This window comes from Ixodes scapularis, unplaced genomic scaffold (genome assembly GCF_016920785.2).
Source record: "Ixodes scapularis isolate PalLabHiFi unplaced genomic scaffold, ASM1692078v2 PGA_scaffold3__209_contigs__length_174095766, whole genome shotgun sequence".
Lineage (NCBI taxonomy): Eukaryota > Metazoa > Arthropoda > Arachnida > Ixodida > Ixodidae > Ixodes > Ixodes scapularis.
Genome location: NW_024609868.1, coordinates 52,908,303 through 52,934,393, shown reverse-complemented (window position 1 = coordinate 52,934,393; position 26,091 = coordinate 52,908,303). Strand labels below are relative to the sequence as shown.

Sequence of the window (26,091 nt, the reverse complement as noted above, 5' to 3'; positions counted from 1 at the left end):
CGCAGGATTCGATCCGAAGTGGGCCGTGGTCGCTGGCTATCCCACTTCTGAGATGTTACGGTCTCGACATTGAAGACGGGGGCGGCCGAGAGAAGGTTAGGAAAGGACATTTAATATACGTCAGGCAGGTATGGCTACCGAGAAAAGAACTCTAAGTCACGCGGATCGTGGAGCGCTCTTGGGGTACTCTTCGTCGTCTTCGAGGACGGCGCTAACACATGTAAGCGCTACTATACAACGATTTATTTTCCGCCCACGGAACAGCGGATGATTCGAATCCATTAGTTTTATTAGTATATGAAGTAGCTTGTATATTAAATTTTTTAGGCAATTCTAAAGTCTCGTTTTTAGCGGGAAGACTGCGGGAAGTCCAGCCACTGGAATCACGCTTTGGAATCGCAATCGTGTTTTCGAAACATGAAACGGACCAATGTTTACGGCGCGCGAGACGCCACACACTCAGCATGCAGGCGCGTCGATGTAATTAACGGTCGCGATAAGAGCGGTCAGGGGCTTCGCACGTGTAAGATAGTTCCCTGAACAGCAAAGAAAGAAGAACGCATGAGCTGCAAACTTGCACTTTAGCGCATATTGGTGCGCCAGCAACACAAAATATTATCCGGTTATCTAAAACGCCCAGACGTCACCAGCCGTTAATGGAAACACGTAAGCGCTGCCTGCGCAGTATACATTTGTAGGGCACCTTTACACACCCACGTGTCGAGACACCGTATTTAGACTTTTTATTGTTTACAAGCCTAAACTGCCGCCTGCGTTCCAAGCGACTTCCGGTCCCTCCGTCTTTGCAGACCTGTCGGTGCTAGAAAGCATAAATGCTATACACCGACAGCAAAGTTGAATATTTAACAAGGCCCTTCGGCTGTACAATTTAACGTCTCGGAGGTGGAAAATTGGTTTAGAAAAATATTCGAAAAATTTTAACAGATCTCGCGCTCCCTCCTTCCTAGGCGTTCACTTGGAGAATGGCAAACGCCACCACGTGGTGGCGTTTGCCATTGAAAAGGGCCTATAAAGTCTAGTTCTACCAACATTTTTTTTTTTCTTTCAGTCAGCCAATAAGAGCTCGGTGTTTTGACATCATCGCAACCCCTGTGCAAGAAGCAAACGAATTTGCGCTCCGCATTACTTCGGGATGTGCACCGTAACGAACTAAGCGCGCATCTTCGTCAGTTAAGCTTCAGCGAAAAAAAAATTAACAATCCCGCCAGACCGTAACTGCCCTTGATCGTGAACACTTGCGGAAGCAGGTGTACCGCCTATGGTAGTTTTATAACAAAGCTGGGGAAACCCGCAGGTTCTTCAGAACTGCCATCTTCGAGAGTGAACTGCGACGGGCTAATCAAGATTTCTCGGCGAGGACGAGTGCGTCCTTAGAGCACCATGGACGACGAGCAGTTTCGGCAAGCAGGGAACCAGATGATCAACTTCGCCATCTCGTACTGGAACGGCCTCAGAGACCGCCCGGTCCTACCCGACGTCTCGCCTGGATACCTGCCGAGCCTGCTGCCACAGGAAGCGCCTCAAGAACCCGATAAGTGGGAGGACGTCTTCAAGGATATTGAGCAGATCATCCTGCCAGGGGTAAGCGTTTCAGCGCGTTATTTCAACCAGCGTCACAATTCAGTGGCTGAGTTCATCCTAAAATGAATCGAGCGTATGCTTAAACGGCGGGAAGTTAGACAACCCCAATGGGCGTCTGGTGTCTCAGCTGTAGATGAAAAATTTAGCCAGTGCAGTACAACCGCTAGCCTGGGCTCTTCAACGTGCATCACGCAACAGTGATACACGACCGCACACAGGTGCGGTGCATACCATGAGCTCAGAGGGCAGGGGTGGGGATGAAAAAATTACTTTCAAAAAGTAATTAACTTGCATTACTAATTTTCTAAAAACAGTGAAAATGCAATCAAATTACATTACAAATTACCGCATACTAAAAGTAATGACATTACATTACAATTATTTTCCAAAAGTAATGAAATTAGTCTGACATAGTACTTTTCAAATGCCTCATTATATTTACCGTATATTTACATACATACCACAGCCTCCAGATTTTTTAACAATATCGCGCGAACGCCGACCGGCCTGCAGATTTGCGACTTATCGCGGAGTGAAACAGCAAGTCAGCGAGGCTAGGCGTGTGCCTTCTGCCGAGCGCGCGTAGTCTCGCTGCCCTGCTCTTTCACGCCGCGAATTGTTGAAAATTCTGGCGGCTGTACCAAAACTCCGATATTCCTGTTTACACTGCAACAGCCTCAGCGCCTCAAAGTTAAACATACTGAACAAGGATGATGAATGGCTTCTTCTTTAGATGTGACTCAAAGACAGTCGACTCACCGGTTTCGCTGTTCATTCAACGGTGAAGGTGCTTAGTGAAAGGGTGATATGATTCTGCCTTCCTGATTTTGAAAAAGTTATAGTCGGTGTCAGTAACTTAGGGAGGTTTCGTAGACCGCGTTTCTCCCTCCGCAACGGAGCCGCTACTGCGACTGCGCGCCGATGACTTTGACTGTGGATTTCCGGTTATCGTAGCAGGTTGCGGAGAGCCGATGCGGGGCGGCGAGAACGATCTACAAAAACTACCCATTAAGTCGTACGGGATACGTTTCCCTTCCAACTAGGACGGAGTCAAAAAGGTAAACAGCGCGCAAAAAAAATAGAAATAAAAAAAAAATACAGGAACTAAGTTTATGGTGGCGCTGTAGGGTACAGTTGGTTCATACTGCACGTTAAAGACCCCAGGCTAGCGGTTGTGCCGCACTGGCTAAATTTCTCATCTACAGCGGAGAGACAAGTCGCCCATTGAGGCAGACCAAGTTCTAGGCTGTATAAACATACACACCCCACAATTTTTTTTTTATTTTTTTTTTTTTGCAATTTGTGCAACGGGTGCAAGGCTAGCGATGAGAAAATGCTGATGATAACACCCCCGCGCGATTAGCGTCCGCGTTTTCGCGCCGTCAGTCTTGAGCCTGTTGCACGAGTGGTAACTCTAGTGCACCACCGCGCTTCTCACGCGCTTTGTCTTGCTGAAACTTACCGATTAATACCCCCTGTCAGACGGCGCTCTAAAGGTCCTTTTGACTAAGCTTTTTTTTTTTTTTATAGAATTGGCCAGTCAGCACGGCAATGTTGAGTGCGCACGTGCTCTAAAGCCAGTTGCTGGTTTGCCGATTTTATAAAGGAACTTGTTCTAAAGATGTTTAAAATGCCCGTCTGACAGGGTTATTAGTCGCTTTCGGTGACGCTCAGTAAGTTTCTAATTGGAAGCATATGGTTATTTTCAGGAGCTAAAAGGATGATGAAAAAATTTTGGTTAATTTCTGGATGTATTCTGACGATCCCCCTGGCCTTATAACTGATGTCCCCCTGGCTTTATAACTCATTTGCATACCAACCACATTAGTGTAGGCTTTCATGGCTTTTTTAAAACGAACCTGAAGATCCTTAATAACACAGTGTGCTTACGTTAAAAATCGTGGCACTGGATGGTAGACTTTAGTGTAGAACTCTCCCTGGACCTGAGTATCACCTTCAAAGACGAAACATTACCAATTCGGAAAATGCTACAGTGACCTGTCGATAAAATTATTGAAGAGGCAACCACGATAATATAGAAGCAGAGTATCGTAATATCATGTTTTGTTCTTAGTTATCTCGCTTTATACATATGCAGAAACCAAACCATTCTGAATATTCACTTAACGTATAAAGTAAACCGTCAGAAAGCGGTGAACAATTGAGCAAAAGTGATGCTAAGTCTCATACCCTGTAACCATTTCTCTTTTGTTTACTTCTCTCCCTTTTATAGATGACCCACTGGCAATCCCCACAATTCCATGCGTACTTCCCGACTGGAAACAGTCCACCATCTTTACTTGCAGATATGCTCAGCTCAACGCTTTCCATCGTGGGTTTTTCTTGGGTAAGCAAATTTTATCACCGCAGCACAACCCATAAAACGTGATTGTCGAATGGGGTAACAAAAGACCTAAATAAATCTTTTCCCCAACTAGACTTTTGAGTGATATTCTTACTATCGCCAGCTCAATCCATTTGTGAATGAGTCATGAAAAGGTAGGTGACTGACCATGACCATTAACGCCCTAACGATCATACCCGACTGTAACGTCATCCTAATAATCCCGCAGTGCCAATTTTTTTTTGCTATCTTGGGGTTACATGGTTCCTTAGTAGTGGGCCTGCCCTTCCATCTTCTGTCACGACTGACCTGATTATTTTGGGATTAGCCAACGATAACAACTAGTACTCCTTATCTAGTCTAGTCTCTAGGTAAGTAGTTGATGCTGAAGAACAATTTGATTATCTGTGCATTTTGTTTCCGCACAGCCTTTCGTGTATAAAGAGAGCTAATGTTTGTTTTTGTTCTGAAGCGTTAAGTTTATTTTGTTCACTGGTTAGCGAACATACGGAATAGCCTCGCTGTTCCCTTTTAAGTTTGGGGGTTTTCGTTGTCCGCAACACTGCGCAGATCACAATTTACGGGTTTGTGAGGTTCGAATTGAATAGCGATGTGTCATTCCTAGCTTCAACACTGCAAGTGTGCTGCGACGACATTCGCTTGCCCTGTGAAAGCTGAGAATGACGCAGCGCTGTTCGATTCGAGCAGCTATTACGCACATTCCTATTAAAAATTACCAGCATCGATTTGATTCGAATAGCGCCGCATCTTCCGTAACCATCAAAGTAGAAGGGAGAGCCACTACATATACCGGCTCTCTTTACAGTATTGAAACTAGCGATGACACTGCGTTATTCCATTCGAAAACGATATTCGCAAACCCCTACAATATACGTAAGAACATCCGGCATGAATTTGTCCGGTTGTTCAGTTGTCATCTGGGCACCTTTGGGCCTCAATTTCCGAGTAAAACGCTAGGATTAGACTTCACTAATGGTTGCTCGATTGTCGGGTGCAGGGAGGTGGGAAACTTCTGGAGGTGACATGGCGCCACCAGAGGTGAAGCCAGAAGAAGTGTGGAGGACACGCCCCCAAGGATGACCAAAACAGCTGTGGTCTTGGTCATCGTTGGGGGTGTGTCCCTCCACACTTGTTGTGGCGTCATGTCGCTTCCGGAGGTTTCCTATTTCCATAGTCGGGTGGCATCCTTGGCACATGCCTGCTACTTTGACAATTTTCTGGCAAACAAAAGAAAAGTCGGACTCGTCCTTTCTCCGACTAGTTAGGGCAAAAAAAAAAAAGTACTTCGGCCTTTACAATAACCTTAGAGCAAAATCTTAATTAGGCCCATGTTAGGCCCTTGGGATTAGGCATTTCTCAGGCGTGTTGCCTGGGAAATATCAGCAATTCACAGTATTCCTTGAAATTCGACGGCGGCCATATACTTTAAATATTACGTACTAGGGGCGACGGAAACAATCTACCGACACCGCTTCTTTAATGCGTTCCCAGATTGCGAGTCCAGTCAGTACCGAGCTGGAGATGGTGGTGATGGACTGGCTTGGAAAAGCCATCGAGCTTCCAGACCATTTCCTGTTCTCAACACCAGGTATCCACGGCGGAGGCGTCATTCAGGTACGACTCGTATATTTTTGTCTGTAAGCTCGGTACAAGCGGATATCGTCGTAGTGCGTAGAGTTCAAATTTATTGGTACGTGCTAGAGACAACGAGGACTCACAACGTGCGGCAAAACCAAAAAAAAAAAAAAAAAAATACTATGACCGTTTTGTTTGCTCTCTTGGACTCGATGAATCGAACTCTTTAAGTAAATTATAGAATCCGATTCCCAAGATACCCCCAACACCCTTTCCAACTCTTGGTGCATGTGCCTGGCGAATACGTCGTTGGAAAACATCACCTAAAAGGATACCAACAAAAAGATATTCCTTATTATTTGAGCTTTCTTTTTTTTTCACGTCAAAGCAAATAAGCATGGAGCTAAGCTATAGTGATGATAGTTCCTCTCTTTCCCCAATCGCCCAAGACGACCAATTTCCTAGGCTTATTTTCATATCGGTCCACGATTTGTCTATTCGACCCTTATTACACCAGGCCTAAGCGCACAAATAAAAAAAATATATATGTATGTACATATATATTTGCTTTATTAAGCACACTATGTATACCAACAACCTCCTCATTTCCGAAACTACGGAGGATTGATAGAATTTATTATCGTGGTAAGATCAATCGCAAACAATAGACAGGCAAAATGCTGTGCCTGATTAATTTTATTTTCTGTTCACCTCTGAACCACATAATCGAATTTTGAAGTTCTCGGAAAAAACTTAGTCATGTCTGAGATGTCTCATGATTGGTCTTTGAATAAAACATTAAATTAGAACCGTTTTTCTATGGTCAGCTATAAGTTATAACCAACTATCTCGGAAGAATAAGAAAGGAAAACACAAACGTCAAGAAGGAGAACATAAAACGTCGTAGGTTTCCTCTGCAACTTTTTTTTAACTCGGTTCAGAACAGTTGTGACAGGGTTTAAAGTAACTCTCGTCCCCAGGTAATCAGGAATTCTCAAATTTGATAAACATGTGGTGCACATGTTTACCGCGTTCAGAGTGCAAAGAGCACACTGAACGCGACCCTTGGTTTCAGGGGCTTTACCTTAACTCAAGAAAGGTTCAGAACCCAAAGAACTGTTTTGTACGATAGGTATATGATTGGGAAATTGAATATATCTAGTGCCACAAGCTGTCGACAGTGTAGCTTCGAAAATGAGCCAAGAAGTTTAGACGAGAGACTTTAGGTGGCGGTGCAGTTAACTTTCTTGTTTGTACGCCACCGTCTCAGTACATCTGGGGAAAAAGTGACAACGCGAGGAGTGAGATTCATAAAAGATGACATAATAAAAGCATTGCCTTATAGTATCGTACGTTTACGTTTGTCTACATACACGTAATGCACAACTAACACCGGTTTTTCTATCAGAGTGCATCAAAATATTTATCGCTGCTACCTCATTTCAGAGCACTGCCAGCGAATGCACTTTGACGGCAGTCTTGGCAGCAAAAACGAAGATGACGACCCAAGTGCTCCAGCAAAACCCTTCGCTCACTCCATGCCAAGTCTGGGACAAATTGGTCGTCTATACATCCTGCCAGGTATACACGCATGACATCAATTTTTCGGTCAATGAGTCCGTCTTGGGAGTTTTGAGAAGGTTTGAATAATTATCTGCATAACAGCAATGCGGCACAGGCTCAGCATGCCGGATATTCCTACTAAGCCAGGTCATCCAATGTGGACCAAAATCTATGCCGCACTCGTTCATAAGTTTCGAGGGGGACCGGTGGCCGAGCGGGCTAGCGCACCCCAGCTCGGAGCACGTGGAGCGAAAGCTCGCGCTGCAGAACCCAGGGATCCTGGGCTCAATTTTCACCCCTGCCCGCTTCAATCTGGATGAGCATCGTACCGGCACGCGGTCGTGAATTAACGACTGCGTGGTGCACGTTAAAGACCCCAGGCTAGCGGTTGTGGCTAAATTGTTCATCTGCAGCTGAGAGACAAGTCGCCCGTTGTGAGACTAACTTCAGGCTGTATAAGCATACACCTAAGCACACACATAAGTTTGGACGCTAATTGAATGATGTGTGCTAAGGATGGGTTGTGTGGGCTAGGCGGGTACTATTTAGGTTGCTTGCTCACAATCAGGAATGAAATCCCGTTCCTCTTTCCTCTGTGAATAATTCACAAGGAAAGCGTTCTGTTTACTTGTAAAATATAACTTACAAATTTCACCTGAAACTTCGCGTCACATTCGCACGTAAGCTAATGATATAATTATATTTACATAGATATAATGCACATTGCAGATTTCTATGTAAAATAAACATAAACATAAGTTGTACTCGGCACACCGAACATGGCCAGATTTGAAATCAATCTCCCAGAAAGACTAGAAAAAAGTTGCCATTTGCTGCTTAGAATTTGTTTGTGCGCGTTCGGGGAAAAAAAAAAAAGGCTTAGCCAATTTACTAAAAATGTTTATGCGCGGAAATAAAACGGGAACATTGGACCATATTATTTTCTATAGAAAAGGTCACAAATACCTGTAACAGTTCCGTTCACGCAAAATGTCACAGTCGCTTTTCTCTGTTCGTCCGAAACAAATGCGTTCCATGAATATTCGTGCAACTTTGACAAAATCTTAACTTTCCCAACAGCATGTGTGCAACTGCAGTATCGAAGGCTACACGTTAGAACTGAACGCACAAGCACGTAAAAATAAAAAAAAGTCCGAAATGAGAAAGAGAAACTGCAGACGGGCTTTAAGCCATAGCAAAATTTCAACTCTTGCTCTTCGCAATTAAAGGCATTCTCGGGGAACAATTGCTTTTCCTTCTCCCATTACCCTATACCTTATTTGGACTAATTCAACCATAGCACGTATACTTAGACCGGGACACTGAAGTCTCCTCGGCCCTAATTAGGGAGACAATACGATCTTTTTGTATGTTTCGGATCCCGCAAGGCGCATTCGTCGGTGGAGCGTGCTGCTCTCCTCGCGTCTGTGCGTCTGCACGTGGTGAGCACAGACGACGAGCTGAGTGTTCGTGGCGCCACCCTGCTCAAAGTCATTCAGGAGGACAGGAAGCTGGGGTTCATCCCGATGGCGGTAAGCGTCCCTTTTTCTTCCTCGCATCAATGAATCAAACCTTTGTCCTGTCCATTATCTCGTTTCGCTCTTGTTGCTATTCACTTTTTTTTTTTTATGACGATTATTTACCAGCTTTTTCAGATTTTTTAGTAGGACTCGATAAATTTACAACTTCAAGCAGTGACAGGTTGAGGTTTGTGTTCCGAAACCATTCGAATAATCTCTCTCCTACGTATGCTCCAGTAGCTCACTTCTGATAAATATCGGAAACCGTACGTGCGTACAGACTCGGTATTCTTCGCTTGGATGATGAACGCTCTTTTAGCAAACCGTTACCGCGTTCCGCGTACCGCACTACCGGAACCTTTGAAGCATGCTTTTAAGCGCGCGCCTCGCGGTCACGGTATCGCCTGGGCGCACGTTTAAAGTGATACTGAAACAAAATTTCGAGCTCAGAAAACAGGCTGGTGCGATAGGTTGGGCGCTGCAGAACACAAAAACACCACTCATACAGCGATATACCTCTAACGGATGACCGTATTTTTGGAAAAGAAATGCGCGATGGAACATGGCCGACGATGCCGACGAGACATGTGACGTCACGACTCATTCCCTCTCTTCCTCGCTTCGTTCCGTCGAGCGGGTGAACCGAAGCGAGGAGGAGAGGAGCGAGGACGCTTCCCTCCATTCTCAACTGTTCCAAGAGGATCGTGACGTCAAAGTCCTTTCTTCATCGCGCCCTTTTCCGAAAAATACGGCCATCCGTTTGAGATGTCGACGTACGAGCGAGGTCTAGGTCAACGCATCTGCGGCCTTATTTTGCGAAATCCCAATTTCGGTTCAGCATCCCTTTAAGCACGGTAACGGTTTGCTAAAAGTCCCTAATATTTAGCGTTTCTACACGGGCAGCCAAAAGGGGACTACAACGTGGCACCACCAACAATCGCCCAGTCGGGTTGCCTTCTTTTCGCTTGTGGCATGAGGGCTCGACTTAACGTCGAGAGCTAGTTCGATGGACCTCAGCGGACGTATAAGCCATCGGAGCCAATGACGAGCTGAGGGCAAGTCACACGTTGCGACGCGCCTTGCATAAAGTCACAGGACATGCTCTCCGCGCTCGATTGACTCCCGTGGCATTTACCGATGAAACAAGATGTACTTCCAGGCAGTCATTAACCGCGGACATGCGAAATACACCCTCGAATGTTTGCTATAGCTTACTTGATATTTTTATTGGCTACAGAATTTGAAAGGTCTGAACTTTAAGAAAGCGTTTTGGTTTGATGGACGCTGCAATGCATATAGGAACAACATAGTCAAGGATACTTAAATTTCGTAAATATACTTTTTTCTTCAGGTGGTTGCCACTCTAGGGACTACAAACTCTTGCGCCTATGACAACCTCGCCGAGGTGGGAGCAGTGTGTAAGTTCCACAAAAATTATTATTTAGCAAACAACAGTCCTGGCAATAGCGAAAACGTGCTTCATAATTACAAAGGCCAGGTATAAACAACTACAAAATAGATGAAGACAGAATAGTGTGCGATTATGAAACGCAGAAGGACGAAGGGACAATGGACTTCAGAACCTTCTGTGCCCGTGTATACTCCGTTCATCCCTAAGCTGATACTGTGGTGGAAGCTACGTCCTCGGTGGACTAGTCATACGCATCTGTTTCGCCATGTCATCACGCTCGCGCGGCCATACCCACACGCGGAGAGCCGGGTCAGGTGATAAGAGGGAGGTGGGTACGTGTTTGGTCCGGCAGGTACATAGCCCCCACCGCAGCCTCAGTTTGGGGGTGAACGGAGTATAGCCTTTGCGATTTGTTAATTTTTATTAACTGTAATGAATTGAATAACATAGATTTATTGTGTTATTTAAAACAAAAATATACGTATACAAATTTACGCGAAGCTGAATAGGCCCTTTTCAAAAGTGCACGCCATTGCCTGTCCGTCAATGCTTGGGCACGTACGCTGAGCAAGTATTGGACACGAAGGCTGCGCGCCAGCCTTCGTCGAGAACTCGGATCCAATCACACGCTTCGTGCCCCCCACTGGATGGGTGGATGTTAATGGCTATACCCTTTGTAACGGGCGGCGCCTTGCGCCACCTAGCCCAAGTCTAAAAAGACAAACATATGATTCATCCCGCCCTTCTGAGCCAATTTTCTCCCCCTAACTATCACCAGGCAGTGTGGAATATCACCATAGATGACCTTTGGGGGATCGGACAAAAGAAAAAAAAAACACTAAAAAACACCAATGTTCGCCCTTTTTCCCCGGCGAGGGAGGCGCCAATTTTCCTCTGGTCAAACCTTGTCGGCATTACCCCAGCACCGGACTCACTGAAGAACAGGGTTGAGACTTTTGGCCGGAGCCACGCGGGAGGGAGTCCCAATTTTCCTCTGGCCCGCGCTGTCCCCAGCTGTGCTAGGTACTTCTGTATCATTCAATTTTCCCTAGATAATTTTGGTTGCAATCTTCTAATCGCCTCTTTGTGACTGCAATCTTTTTCTCTTCCGTCCTTCCACCGTCGCTAGCAAAACCCAGAGCCCCAGCCAAATCTGTTACCCCTTCAGGGAAAGCAGGGCGAAAACCGTAACTTTAATTTGCTTGTTTTTCCTAGTGACCAAATGAGTTCCATGGGTATGTCTTCTGGGCCTGTCGCTGTACCTGCTGAAACCTTACTTTATGCCTTATCCTAGTCTCGCTAAATAGAGAGCGACTCTACCTTATCCCATTCTCTTGTGTGGTCTCCATTGTTACACAAGTCTACTCCTCCTAAACACTGCTGCTGTCAGTGCTATCCACTGTCTGCCTCTGCTCAAGCTGGGAGAAGCCTCTTCCATTGGCTGCCTGATATATTCACGTGCTTTTTCCCCCTTTACTCTTTACCCATCCTGTGTGGTCAGTACGTCTTAGATAGAAACCCTCTGGCTTTCTCCTCTGCACTTTAATGTGCTGCCAAAACTTTTTTTTTTTTGCCAGATTATTTTGTTTATTTATTTCGATCATCCACTGCACTCCAGCACTCCCAATTTCGGACTGTATTAAAGCTAATGTCTCCCTTTTCCACTCTTGCAAGTTCTCCCACTTTGATGTTACTGCAGCTGGCAAGGCTCCCCTTTTCTTTGCCCACCTATGCTCCCAGGCACCCCTTGGCGCCGCAATATGGCTGCTATGACCTCCTTATCCTACCAGTTTTTTTTAGTTTGTGTCTTCGTTTTTGCTTTTCTTTTCGTTTAATTTGATACTTCTCTCATTTTCTTTTAAAGATTCCTATTAAATCCTCATACGCCCACTCTCTTTCTGGTTGTTTCGATAATATGTTCTCAATACTTTTAGATAGTTTTTGTATTTGAGCTTCACTTAGTTTCGGCTTACCCGCTCGTTCCTGAGCTTGTTGTTCTGGTTCGGATGCGCCCGCTTTAATCTTAATTCTTTTGTTGTCACTCCCTAAGCTTTTTGTATCTTCCTTATTTATTTTCATACTACATAGCCCGTCATACAGTTTGTGGGACATGAGGCAGTATTCTATTGTTGAATGTGAGCTGTTTGGTTCCCACGTTATTTTCCCGTCGCATTTTACTTGTGCATTAACTAACACTAGGCCCAGGGCATCACAAATCTTTTAGCAACGCTCCGGTTGTATCTGTAAATCCGTCACTTTTCTAAGTGGGCATTCACGTCTCCTATGATAATTATTTCCTGGTTAAGGCCAATTTCTCTGATGGCCCTCGATTTACATGTAAAGTGTTCTGTATTTTCCTCCCTTGAGTCATTTCCTGTTTTTAGATAAGCAAACCCCAGAAGAGTGTTCAGACATGTTACTCCTTTCAGCCATAAGTGTTCTCTGCAGCTTTCCTTCTTTCTTTCCCAGTCCAAGAAATACCGATCGCCAATGTTGCTGGACGGACTACTGAAAAGGGTCTATTATGGCTTTTTTTGGACGCAGAATAGCAGTAGTTATCCTAACTTGTGGTCGTCTTTTTATTGAAAGCTTGCAGCAACATGCTAACAACGCTTGTTAGCCGTTGGGAGAAAGCAAGAAACGGGAGCAGGTTTGAGCATAACTTTTAAGGACTTTCCAGATTAAAGCCCGAATTTTCAGATCTTGGTACACGGGTATACCCGATAGTAGGGTACAGAGTAATATATATATATATATATATATATATATATATATATATATATATATATATATATATATATATATATATATATATATATATATATATATATATATATATATATCTTAGGTACAGTCACTGTCCAGTCTATAGGGCGCAACTTTGTTTCGAGTGGAGTTAATCCAGCTCGCCCTACGTTTTCACCCTTGCCTTGATCATGTTACGATAACGCTGTCATTCGCGTGCCAGGCAGCTGTGTGTATACCAACGTCATTCTGGGCGAAATCTTTTGTGGCTACTGGCAGCCTGCAGGATGCGAACGGCGGGGCGTCCAGCACGTGCTCGCTGCCTTCCGTCGTGCTTTGACTGCGCGTGCACGCGCGAAGCTTACGAAACCCCGACGTGTTATCGAAGGCAGGCAGCTTGTGCTGGAGGCGGGACGATTGAAGGACCCCCCTGCCGTTCTCATTTTGTCAGCAACTCCACACGCACAATCTGAGGGCCGTGTTCTGTGACTCACGTCAGGCACCGCAGAGGGACTCTGGCTTCATGTGGACGCTGCGTATGCCGGATCGGCTTTCATCTGCCCCGAATTCAGACACTACATGAAGGGAGTGGAGGTCAGATTCCAAACTCGAAATTGCAGCTCCTCGCGACGTCGGTCAAGAAAAAACTGAGGTTTCTTACCTTTTTTTTTTTTTTTTTTTCCTTCTTCCAGCACGTGTCCTCGTTCAGCCTCAACCCTCACAAATGGCTCTTGGTTGGCGTCGACCTCTCGGCCATGTGGTAAGTGTTAAGAATAATTTTCAAAATTGTTCGCGAATTTAGAAAGCTGGAATAATTTTGAATCACTTATTTAGGGAGTCGAAGTTAAAGGTGTGTCGTCATGTCGTTTGCTCGTGACAAACCCCGTATTTTGCCTCGTAGTCGGAAGTTGCTATTGTTTTTCGAAACGAGGATCGTTGAAAGAACTAAGTGACTTGGATCAGATTGTACAGAAACTGTGCTGTGGATTGCGTGGGCTTCGAAAAGGTTTCTTGATGCTGTGAGTTGAGCTTCATTAAGGGGGGACACTACCTTGAATTGCACCTTTTTTTTAAAAAAAAAAAAGAAAACATATTTAGAATTGCAGAGTTTTGCCATGTATGGATAACAAGGAACACTCAAAGTCTTGTCAATGTGCACTGACAAGCAATGTCAAGAATAATTATTCTTTATATGTTGGTGAAACATGCGGCACTGCGTAGCACTCGTCATCCAAAAGTGAAAATAGCTGAAAGCAATGTCAGTATATCGGAAAAAGTTTGAGGAAGACATCACCTATGCTGCTGGAAAGAATTTCTGACATTTAAGATGCAAAAATAAATTTTTAAAACGTCATCTTGAATCTTCAAGTGCATTTATCTCGGCTTCACTTTTTGGCAGCAAATCCCACCTTATAAATCTATTGTTCCAATATGAAACTACCGAGAGACTTAATATTTGCGGATTATATGCCGAAATTTTATCGAGCCGGTTACTATGAACTTAGATTTTGCATTTTCATGTTTCTTTATTATGAAAAATTGTAATTTGCAAAACTTGACAAATGTGAAAAATAATAATAATAATAATTTCATAAATTTCTTTTTACCTGAAAAATGCATATTTTTTTTTTTAATTTCTTTTCGTAGCAACCGGCAACAAGTATTTCAGTATAATTACACCAGAAAAATACGTGGCGATCAACACCATTTCTTAACGATAGATTCATTTAGCAGATTCTATGCAAAGCTATGCTTTACTTCGTTTGGGAGGGTATAGAACCTCATAAAAGTGGTTCACAGGGCTGAAACTTTGCATGCCCTTCTTCTATATGGCTGCAAACACCACCTGCATATTTCAAGCCGATTAAGTGAGCGGTTCAGAAGTAGACATGCCCAGGTAGTGTCCCCCCTTAAATCAGGAGGTGGGCGCGTGTTTTGAAAGTTTCAGCGCGTGGGGAATTATAAACTTGACCCTAGTTTAAATGAAAATGGCATTTTTTAAAGTCAGCACTCAATCAGTTAAGTATGCATGCTAGAACAGTAATCATACATCCATTAACCTAGTTGCACCCTACTTGGAATTTACGACGCATTCCACGGAGGAACTGTTCTGTGCGGTTCAATAGACATCTCTTTTATTTACCGAACAGTAACACTCGGTGTCTCAAATTAAAGGTTCAGAGACAGAAGTGACATCGAAGAGGCCTTCAAAGTGAACCCACTTTATTTGAAGCACGAAAACCAGGGTGGCAAAGTTCCAGATTACAGGGTAACGTGTTTTTTTTTTTTGTTTTTGTGATTGCTCATTAAATTGTTTGTGTTTGATATTAGATGCATTATAATGGTGCGTTATCATCCAGCATTGGGCCATTCCACTTGGAAGGAGATTCCGGTCTCTCAAGCTATGGTTCGTGTTTCGCTGTTACGGACTCTCCGGGTTGCAACGGTATATACGTGAGGTGAGCTGTTCGGCATTTCTGGGTCATTTCCTTTTGTACTCAGGTGTAGACTGCGCGAACACGACATTGGCGCTTTTTCGCATTTTAATTTAAAAGGGAATTGACGGGCATTACATCTTACCGCTTGGATCAGTGCCCCAAATGAGCGATATACACTATACTGCTAGTAGCTTTTAAAGTTCTTTCGATTTTACGGGAAAAAAAAAAAGAAAAAGAACAGCGACCTTTTGTGCCCGCAGTTTCGCGCAGTGTACGTAGATGTCGTATCTCTAATTGTGTGATCATTTTGTCTTTAGCATATTGAGCTTGCCAAGGAGTTCGAGGCCTTGGTGAAGAAGGATAAAAGGTTCGAAGTGGTTGTTCCAGTTACACTTGCCCTCGTCTGCTTCCGATTTAAGGTAAGTCATCGCAAATTAAAGGAAATTTAAAAAGAAATATTGTTTTTTGTACATAACTCTACTTGCCACTCGAACAAAATAGTTTCAAAAAGATTTTGCTCTTTGACAGCGCGGCGTGACGACGATAAGTCAACTGTGCAATTTTTTGCCCCAAATGAACAAAGAATCAGCATGTTTATCGTGTCCTATGCTGCCATTGCGCTTATTTGCTCCTTCGTGGAAATTTCACCCTTTTCAATAGCGCCCATTCGAAATTTAAAAAAAAAAAAAATGACGATAATTGCCGAATTTTGTTTAACATAAATATGAATTACACTGACTTGCGAAAACTCGACGCCGGAAACCCCAGCTGTGATAAAGTGAAACTTCAATGGCAAAGTCTGAAACTCGGCCCAAAGGCAGTGTTTTCGCACTGACTGTTGCTGCGCACGTAGGTTAAAGAGCCCCTGAAAATAAAACACAAAAAAAAAAAACTTTTTTAAGCATTTAGCATGGGACACGCATGTCAAGAAAAAAATTTTACGCGAAAAAAATGTTTAGAGCAATATGGACTGCGAGAGATTTATTCGAATTTCTGCGCGCAAAGTCCACGACGTCACGGAATGGTCATTCGCTCAACGAGATGGTCATTCGGTCTTTCCCACTCAACGTGAAGGCGAAGCCGATCCACCTCTCCTCCACTAAAGCCCCTTCATGTTTCAAAAGTAGCGCAAGGTGCGTCGATGCACGAGGCACGTGCAACGTGCAGCTCTTGGGAAGATCATGGCGGCACAAAGCAAAGCAGCACTGAGCTAGATTTCAGACGCCATGTTCTTCCCAGAAGTGGCGCGCGGCACGTGCCTCGAGCATTTCCACAACAATGAATGTCGCCACTTTTCCCAGGATAAGAGGGGCTTTAGTCCTACACGCACCCGAAACGCCGAGAGAAAACTAGCGACTAAATCGCGTCTCGTGCCGTCAATATTGTTCTATTTCTTTTTTTCGCATAAAATTACACTTTTGACACGCGTGTCCCAATCAGACTGTTCAAACATTTAAGGTTGTTTAATTTATACTTCGCTGCTGTACAGACATTTATACAGTTGAAACAGTTGGTACTGCAGCAAAGACGGCTTTAAAGAATCCGCAGTATGTGGCCGAGCGAAAATGGAAGAACAGCCGCCGGTATGTGGCCAGTGGTCTGCGTTACTCGATCGTCGATTATCTTTTCCCTACTGCACCACGTGGGACAGCAGAAAGAGCTTTCCAAGCCACCCAGACCTCTCAGAGGAAGATGGGCGCACTGGACCACATGTGAACATACATCTCGAACGAGGAGCCGAGCCAAGTGCATCTGCTTGTTCCTTTTCTCTAACAAAAAAAAAAAAAAGAAAAAAAAACGCAGCGTTTTTTTAAATATTTTTTAAGGTTATGGCATTGCTGTTTTGCACCTCAAAAGTCCTGTGCACAATGGCGTGAAAAGCGGAGGCATGAGGCTCAAACTGCCATTTTGCGGCGCATGTGTTTTGTGGGATCCGCACCAGAAGTACCTTGCAGATAAGTTGGAGAAATTTCAAAATCGTGCGGCGAGATTTGCGACAGGAAATTATAGTAGAAACAATAGCGTTAGAGATTAAAAATGTACTTGGTAGGGAAACTTTATTGTTAAGACGCAAAGATTTTCGATTGAGTTTCCTGCTCGCAATTTTTAACGATTTGACAGGTATTGCTAAAAGCAAATACATTGAATTACCTAATTATATTTCAAATCGTGTGCATCATTCAAGAAAGATAAGGGAAATTTTCTGTAGAGCAGCATATAAGAAGTTTTCATTTTTTTTCACACACAATCGGTCAGTGGAACTGTTACTCGAGTCTTTTTTTTATTAATGATGACGTGAAACCATTTACATCAGGAAATGGTCTTTATTTTTAATGTTCTTATTTTTGTATTCTCTTTTTTGGCAGTTGATTTTGTATATTCAAGTGTTGTTTTTTAGTTCTTTATTGAGCGTCCATGGGCTGTACTTGTTATAATGCCGAAGTTTCGGCGCTGCAGGTTTTCTTTAGTAAATAATAATAATAAAAAAATTCATCGAAACGAAGACTGACAGAGGATTTCCCCTTAAAACAACGCGACATATTTTTCAAGTTTGTTTGTTTGATCCTCAGTAGCTTTGTAGTAATACACATGAATCGGCGATCCAGGAACTAAACGTAACTGGGTTCTTTTCTTATTGGAAACTGCCCAGTTACCGGTGACTGATACTTTTTCTTGTCGCAGGGCTCCAACGCCGACAACGAAGATTTGCTGCAGATCCTGAACGAACGAAGAAAAGTGCACTTGACCCCAACAAAGTTGCGCGGAGTCTTCGTGCTCCGGTTCGCCGTTTGCAGCCGTCTGACTGAGAAAAAGGACGTGCTGTACGCTTGGGACGAAGTATGTGCGGCGCTCGACGTTTTGAAGACCAACCGAGGGAGGTGAGTGATACGTGGGACAGTCTCAGAAAACACTTTTCAGGGGTGCAGATTTCTCGGCTGTGAACCGGCGAGACGGACAAGGCCTCGTGATGCGCTTCCCACTCCCAGCGAGTGTGTCTTGTCTTTATTCCGTTCACCCCTAAACTGGTAGTGCGGTGGAAGCTAAGTGCTCGTTAGACTGCGCTCTGACCCATACCCGCTTGTTGAGGTCGGGGTCAGGTGATGAGAGGGAGGCGGTGTATTAGTCCGGTGAGCGCGTAGCCCCCACCGTTGCTGTTCGACACGTGCAGTCAAAGCAATGGATGTTCACAGCAAATATTTTACGACGAGAAGACATTCTACACCGCCCATTTGCATAAAGCGCGCCTGCACAACACCACCTAGACAGAAGGCCTGCGCATTGTTTCCTCTTCTTCTATGAAACGTCATCACAGTCGGATCGCACTCGGTCGGCTATTGGACCCGAGCCCGACCTTCGACGCGCTGATTGGCCACGAGCCGCAGCCGAACACTGACGCAGCACTCGTGCCCAATCTCTCGCCTCGATCGATCTGACTATGATGACGCGTGTGGAGGCCTTCTGTCTAGGTGGTGTTGGCACCAGGAAGGGCTGCTGCCGGCGCGCCGGGATACCGGATTCGCCAAGACAGCAGAGGCGACTGTCTCTGCTCTCTCGACGGGTTTCCAGGACAACAGATGGCTTAGCCACCACTCCCAGTTCCAAGGGGAAAACCCCGAGGCTTCCGCGCGTCCAGCCATTCCGACTACGCAAGAGCTGTCGGCGCAAAGGTCATGGATTTTCACGGGAATTAGATTCCGATTTTGGTAAAAAAACGAGAAGGGAAGCAAACACGCGACGTGTTTGTTTCCGGAGTTCGACCCAATATTTTAGTTTAGGCATACATTTCGCTCCTCGAAAATCCAATGACCTCGGCGAAGACAGGTCTTAACCAACATGTACACGTCACTGAAAAAAAAAATTTAAAAAGCAGCTAAATACCGTTGCTTGTTACTCGCTTATAAAGTAACTATAAGTACGCTACTAATTACTGAGATTCCAATGGAACGCGTCACTTTCTCGGTACTCTGAATGTGTTGCTTTTCTACAGCAGTATCCACCAATATTTATGTCGTTAATAAATCCTCACTTTGTAACATATTCGCGGAACTAATACTGAATTCCCACACCATCTGATATATCGATTGAAAGAGTCACCACTGAATAGGTGTTGCCGCGGTTGGAGACATCTAGAATACATGTACATAAGAAAGAGACCGAAAAAAAATGTATATACTCAGTTTGATGGATTAGCTAGATGCTTCTGCAATGACCTGTGTTTTAGCACGATAAGACCATTAGATCCAACGTACTTCCTTAGACACAAAATTCGTGGCCAAGGTGACTTAGACGTCAGGGCGAGTATACCTGCACAAGAGAGCGATACCAGCATGCACTCCACGGTTTTTTTGTTTCTTAAAGGCCGTTTACCCTTAAAGGCCCTTGATAGGGCCTTTAAGGGTAAATGAGTAAATAAAGAATGTGGAAAGGAAAGTTTCTCTCCTGGTGAGATCGCATTGAACCCCTATTCTCCAAGCTTCATTTGGAGTGCAGTGATCGGCGAACACGTCTGTGTGGTTGTCGAGATACGTTAATGTTGCCCGCGTCGTACTGGCGTGTGCGCGAATAAAATTTGCAAATGCCTGGCTCTAAAACATTTCGAAGTTGCATGTTGCAAAATTTAAAAAAGGAGTTGAATGACCAAAAGGCAACCGGAGAATAAAAAATGTGACTAAACACGAGCAGCCTTGACTTTAAGTGACAAAAAATGGTGTAGACGTGTCCAACACACATTTCAATTAATGTGAAAAAAATGGTTATCCTTAAGTTATAGTAAAGGTGTTCAAGAACCCCTCGTAAAGACTGGTTCACGGATTTGCGTTTGAGTGTGTTGGATGGCGTTGCTACCGCTAACGACGAGAGAACACGGGTGCCATCTATCGGGCAGACCTGGATTACTTTCGATCTGCGTATGTATTACGCATCAATCTTTCGTTATGTGCTTATTAAAGTAATTGACACTATTATAAAAGACCATCTCTCAAAGATAGCATATATATTTAATCTCGTAAAGACTGCAAAATTTTCAACCTGCGTAGTTATACACCGACTGAAAGTGTTCCGTTGCCGTAAGTAAAATAATACCACGTGTGCCATGTTGCTGCAGTTCATACTTCTGATGCTGAACAAAAACTATTTGTGCATTGCATTTTTTTTCTTCTTCTTCAGGAACCTTAGGGCAGATACGAAGGCAGTGTTCAGCGTTCCCAAGGAACTTGTACAGAGAAAACCCCTTCAAGGTGAAGCCAGTGCAGGCAGAACGTAAGTAACCAAAAGCCTAATAAGATTCGAATGTTTTTTTTTCCTTTCATATTCTACTTTTTTTTAGCACACGTTAAAGGGGTTAGGACACGCCAAAAATGAAATGAGAATTATACCGCTAGAATTCATTGTATGTATCTATATATGTCTGCTACATCTTTTTTAGAGCGAAGTTGTTATGTGCTATACTCCGCGACAACTTTTCTTGGCAATGCGGTGGAAGGTACAAGCACGCGTTCCCTCTCCCATTTTGAGTGCTAAATAAAGCTGTGCGCGGGCTCTCCTCCTTTACCCGAAATGCCAAGAAAACTTGTCGTCCATGGATGCTAACAAAAATAAACTCCCGTTCAAACGGCGCTCCTTCGTTCCGATTAGTCATGGCAAGTATATATAAAAAGAGGGGGCAACCCGCGTGAGTCATCCTTCCTTGACATTATTAGATAGAGGTCCTGATCCCTTGTTAACATCTACGGTCACCGACTTATCTCAGCTAAGAGTGCGCTGGGACGATGCTTAGGGCAGAACACGCCGATCTAACATTTTCTTTCGCTTATTTGATGCTGATAGACTTGGGCTCTTTATCGCGGTTTACCATAGTGACCATAATGCAATGATCACTTTAGCCACTAAGAATTAAATAAAGACAATTAAATAACGAGGGCGTGTGTCTTCAATGCAATCATATGTAAATAGTATAGATGTATAGTTGTAGTAAAGTTGTCGTAAAGATAACAGCTTCGCTGGTCCTCCATATTGACATAAAGTAGGTAGGCTCTACAATTTTTTTTTTTTTTTTAATGGTGCGATAGTTTTGGTGTAAATCGATTTATACGCGGAACCCTCGAAATCACCCCATTCGAAAATGCCGTCATGTTCGTTGGGCCGGTGATGTCATTCGGCCAACGCGCGGCATGCCCTTGCACGAATTCTTGGACTTTGCTCTCTCGGCGTCTCGCGCTTCACTTCAGCTTGCACGTTTCGAGCACGGGGTTTCGAGATGGGGACATCGAGGTATACGCTCGCTTAGTCAGTTTTCGATACGGATCTCAGCAGCGATGCGTGATTATTGTCAAAGGGTGTTGGAAGCTGGCCATTTTGACCTCGACCCGCTCGCGCCGAGCTCCAGCGACAAGATCGTCACGGACGAACTCACCGTCGTCCGCGACGGTCTCGCACGCGCATGCAAGGTGGAAGGCCCAGTGTGTGCGATCTTACCCGGGCGAGCGTGGGGGAAACGCCTTGTAAATATAAAGGCCCAAGTTCTTTCGTGTGTCACTAGAAAAGGCCACCGTAAGCCGCGGGTTGGAGACGACAGGCGTCAGCGTTCTGCTGGAACTCGTGTCCAATCTGTGAGAACACAACTCCTAGCCGAACGCTGGCGCCTGCGTCACTAGAGAAAGGCGGCTTTCTCTAGTGACGCAGGAAACTTGAGCACTTGCATACTCCGTGTCATTGCAGGCGAAGAAAACTCAAGGCAAAGATAGAAAGAACGAGCACTACGAAGGCGGGCGGAAGAGGAGGGCAATAGGAGAGGCGGGAAAAGGGAGAGTATTATGAACGTTAGAGAGAAGAGGGAGTTTCTCTCCTCCTCCCCAGCCTTCATTGTGCTTGCCCCTTTCTCCCCTCGGCTGGCGTTTCCTTCGTCTGTACTGCACGCAACTAGACTCCGTTGCAACTCAAGAAAGTAGAGCGAGGGAAGGGAAGGTCTGGCAGGAGGAAGCAGACGGAACGCTAAAGAGAGGGGGTTTCCCCCTCTTCTCCAGCGTTCCGCCTGCTTCTCCGTCCCCGGCCTCCCTTTCCCTCACCCTACCTTCTTGAGTTGCAACGGACTATAGTAAACTCGTTTAGGAAATGTTGACGGGGGCGACTAGAACAAGAGCGTTCAACGAACTATTATGATCACGTGGTTAATGGGCATCATGGTGTGACTAATGGTGAATTCCACTCGTAGATCCGGAGCGCTTTCCAAAATCCGCGAGGGAGGCGAAATTCCGCTCCGTGGGACCCGCTCCGAATCGACGAGGGGAAGATAAACTTGCATTTTTGGAGCGACCTCCCCCACACCCCTCCCCACCGCTTCCCCCTCCGCCGTTCAAAATGGCCGCTGCTCGAACTTGACAAGCCCACCAACGCCTCAGCCGACTGATCTTTCCGACGACCAGTGACGACTGTCACTGCTTAGCTGCAGAAATAACACGCGACACAGGCCGGGCGAAATTATACGTACCACGGCGCCCATGTCACAAATTACGAATACGTCCGCGTTCGGCACCGTCACTATACCTTTCGGCCGCCTCGAAGCGGCGGGGCACGGACAGCGATTGCCAGCAGAGGAGTTCAGATTTTGTGTACGCCTTTAATGAACAGAAAGGTAACAAACCATCCCTTGCGGTCGTTGCTTAATCACTTCTTGCTTTATTTCACGGGAAAACGCCGGCGGAATGCAGTGTAAAAATGTAAACAATCATTGGCTGCAGAATGAACAGGCCTAACCTTGCGTCTGCCTCCGGCTTTTCTGTCGTCCTTCCTCTCACGATCACAGATGTCAGCGCTTAAGATTTAGCACGCTCCAGTCTCGGCGTTGTATCCCTAATCTACGCAAGGTAGAAGCGTTCGAGCCGTCACAATCCCGCATAAACAACCGACGCACCCGCACAGATCCAACTCCACGGCCCGACCGGCCCGCCGACCTCTCCAACCTCGCCGCGCATGCGCACTGCCGATTTAGACGGAAATCACGTGGGCCGCTCTGCCAACTTCCGGAGAGATCTGTGAAATCCCGCAGAGCAAGTTCGGCGGGGTTTGGGGCTCTCCGTGGAGCGGGCGCTGCCAGAGATCTACGAGCGGAAGATGACCAACTCGAGCCAGATCTGCGAGCGGAATATGCGCGCTCCAAATGAGCGCTTTTGGAGCGCTCGAGATCTGCGAGCGGAATAATCAGTGTTGCCTGGTCACTAGACGATAGTGATAACACTCGTAAATTTATAATTACTAGCTGTAAGAATCGCTGAACTTTGCGTATATAGTAGTCTTAGGCGTTCCTTTTCAAGAACTACCCCTTTAATTTTCGTGTCCTAACCCCTGTAAGCCGAACTTTCGCTTCACCGAAATCTTCCACTCCGGCGGTGTACTTGCCTTGCAAGCAGCGTCAAATGCGCTAAAACGCTAGAGAACTCACTCGTGACGCATCTCTCGCGCGTTCGCACAGCGTTTGTCGGTATTCGTAAGAAACTTGGAGCGTGAATGTTACCAAGGGACTTTAGTTCGGGTGCTCATTTCTTCAAATCTCAGACTTTTTGTGCCGAGATTTTTTTTCTGTGCGAAATTACTTATGGAGTCGTTTTATAGTGTGGATTAGGCAACAGAATATAAACTATAAAGCGAATTAAGGATGTCAACCAACTACCCTTGGTTAGATCTTATCTGAAATCATCCTACACACGTTTGCAAGTACGGCCTCAGGGCACTGCCAAGGGGCCTAAGCAGACCCCAAGTGAGCAAACTGCCCCCCTCCCCCCCCCCCCCCCCCCCTCCGCGCCCTAAGGCCGTACTTGCAAGCGTACATTCAAACCGGCGCTCCATCAGTATGTGTGTGTTAGAACCGAGGAGTAATGGGTTACGGCATTTTTTCTTCAGATCCACCAAGCCCTGTGCAAGCATGCTATTGGAAAAGTACGACCAGCTCAAGGGATGGGTATTTCGAAACTGAAGCTTGTTCGCTCTGCCAATGTTGGAGGCTAATACTTTTCATGCCGATTGTGAAGCTCTTAGTTGTTCGTTTCCACTCAGCACTTGTATAATTGTTAATGCCATGTCAACTCTATTGCATGTTGTGCATATATCTGCTCTGCAATAAATGTGATCTGGCTGTTTCACTGACTCCTGCTAATTTATAACTACTGGAATAAAAAGTACCCAACAGTATCTTGGGGTCTATACCCATAAGGTAACCTAAGAATTGAAACCCTGAAGAATTGCACTGCACACAACTGTGGGCTAGAGAAAGGACACGTCCAACACACAACTCTAATTAACCCAAAGAGACACCAAGGATAACCGAGGGGGCTACGTTCAAATACCACGAGCAGTGATGTGATTGGTCCGAGTGATTTTGGAGCACCCTCTTGTAGTAGCAAAAAGTCCATTGCGGAACATAAGCACATTTTCCCCCCATATTAGTGCAAATATTATTCTAAAATGCACGTGCTTACGTCTAGTTTGCTTTCATGCTTTCGATGGCATCCTTTCGATGGCATCAGCAACATGGCAGGTTTGATTCCCTAGCTAGCGATGTAATTGCACGTAAGAAGTACAAGGCACAGTAACAAACAAGGTGCTGATTAAAAGGCAGTAGAATCTGCTGTGCAAAGTTATTTTAGGCATGAAATCAAAGAAACCAAATAGTATGGTGTACTTAAAGAAGCTGTGCAACGATTTTAACGTTGAAAGAATTTGCATCTTTTACTCTTGACATTGTTTATCTTGTCACAAAGGAAAGAAAACACATCTTCTTCCTCCGAAATGTTGCGATTCCGCCACGTAATAACGATCCAAAAAATAGTATATATCCAGACCTGAAGCCGCGAGCGGCGGCCATGAGAACCACGCGGCGTGACGTCAAAGGGGGACTTGTAAAAAGATAGCAAGTTGTGCAAATACCTGCTCGATAAAAGGTAATTTTTCTATAAATCATGTCGTTCCAACATAAATATAAATGCGTGAAAAACCTGGTATAATCGCCAAAACTTTTATTGCACGGAGTTTTAGTGGCGCCATCTATCCGAGGTCGACAAAGCCGTCAGCTCTATCTGCTACCGCGACCAGCCGCCAGAAGCCGGAGGGGGACGGGGGCAGAGCCGGACAGGGATGGCTGGACCCGGACGAGCACGTTGGGCACTTTCCTCCTTTCGCCATGTTGATCACGCTGAGCAAGCACGTGGTCGCGAGCGGCTGAGTTCTCGCTGCTCACTGATGCCTCTAGAGAGAGAGCTTCACCGGAACCCCGCGCGTCCTCATTTCACGTCACAGCGCATGTGACTCGGAAGATGGTGGAGTTGAGAGGTGCCGAAAACCTCAATCTTTGTCCACTTTTAAAATAAAAACTAGAACATGCAAACAAGTGTTTTTTTTTCTTTTTTTTTTAAAAGGTCGAGACACCAACTCCCAAATTATTTAAGCAAAACACTGAAATTGTTGCACAGCTCCTTTAAATGACGCTAGAATAACTGAGCACCTTAATTGATGTTTTCTCCCAGTTCTAGAGGTTGTAAGTAAACTGCAGTTAATTTAGATAGAATACAAAGCTTTTGTCATTTGACATATGAACATTAATGGAATAACAAAAATCAGCATGCTTTATTAAAAAAAATCAATATGCTTTATTAAAAAAAAAACAAAAACGTTCAGGCTTTTTATTTTCGTGAAGGCAGACCAGCGGAGTTGTACTCGATACACTGTGTGCTTCTTCGTCGTTGTCTGTTTTTCGCGCCTTTTTCCAGTAAGCTTCTGCGCATGCGTACACTCCCGCAGTCGCCATTTTCGCAAGACACCGGGACGCGATGCCCTGCCAAAAAGGCGACAGCAACATTGTCAGCACCTATCTTCTCGCGTATT

General features: G+C 45.0%; 1 protein-coding gene across 1 annotated transcript; it reads left to right on the top strand.

Moving 5' to 3' along the window:
* Window positions 1–1,315: 1,315 nt before the first annotated feature.
* On the top strand, window positions 1,316–24,354 carry LOC8029496 (aromatic-L-amino-acid decarboxylase). Its single transcript, XM_029980328.4, has 14 exons — window positions 1,316–1,602; window positions 3,836–3,949; window positions 5,459–5,581; window positions 6,989–7,123; window positions 8,494–8,637; window positions 9,977–10,043; window positions 13,281–13,375; window positions 13,474–13,541; window positions 14,957–15,050; window positions 15,142–15,240; window positions 15,537–15,638; window positions 17,902–18,098; window positions 20,386–20,478; window positions 24,115–24,354. The coding sequence occupies exons 1-14, from the start codon at window positions 1,402–1,404 to the stop codon at window positions 24,185–24,187; spliced, it is 1,605 nt and encodes a 534-aa protein (XP_029836188.2). The 5' UTR covers window positions 1,316–1,401; the 3' UTR covers window positions 24,188–24,354.
* Window positions 24,355–26,091: the final 1,737 nt, after the last annotated feature.

Bases quoted from the DNA above. Each gene is read 5' to 3' on its own strand.
- LOC8029496 (XM_029980328.4), top strand. From the start codon at position 1,402: ATGGACGACGAGCAGTTTCGGCAAGCAGGGAACCAGATGATCAACTTC. The intron at 5,582-6,988 runs GTACGACTCGTA...ACCTCATTTCAG, and splicing joins ACGGCGGAGGCGTCATTCAG to AGCACTGCCAGCGAATGCAC. The intron at 15,639-17,901 runs GTAAGTCATCGC...TTCTTGTCGCAG, and splicing joins TCGTCTGCTTCCGATTTAAG to GGCTCCAACGCCGACAACGA.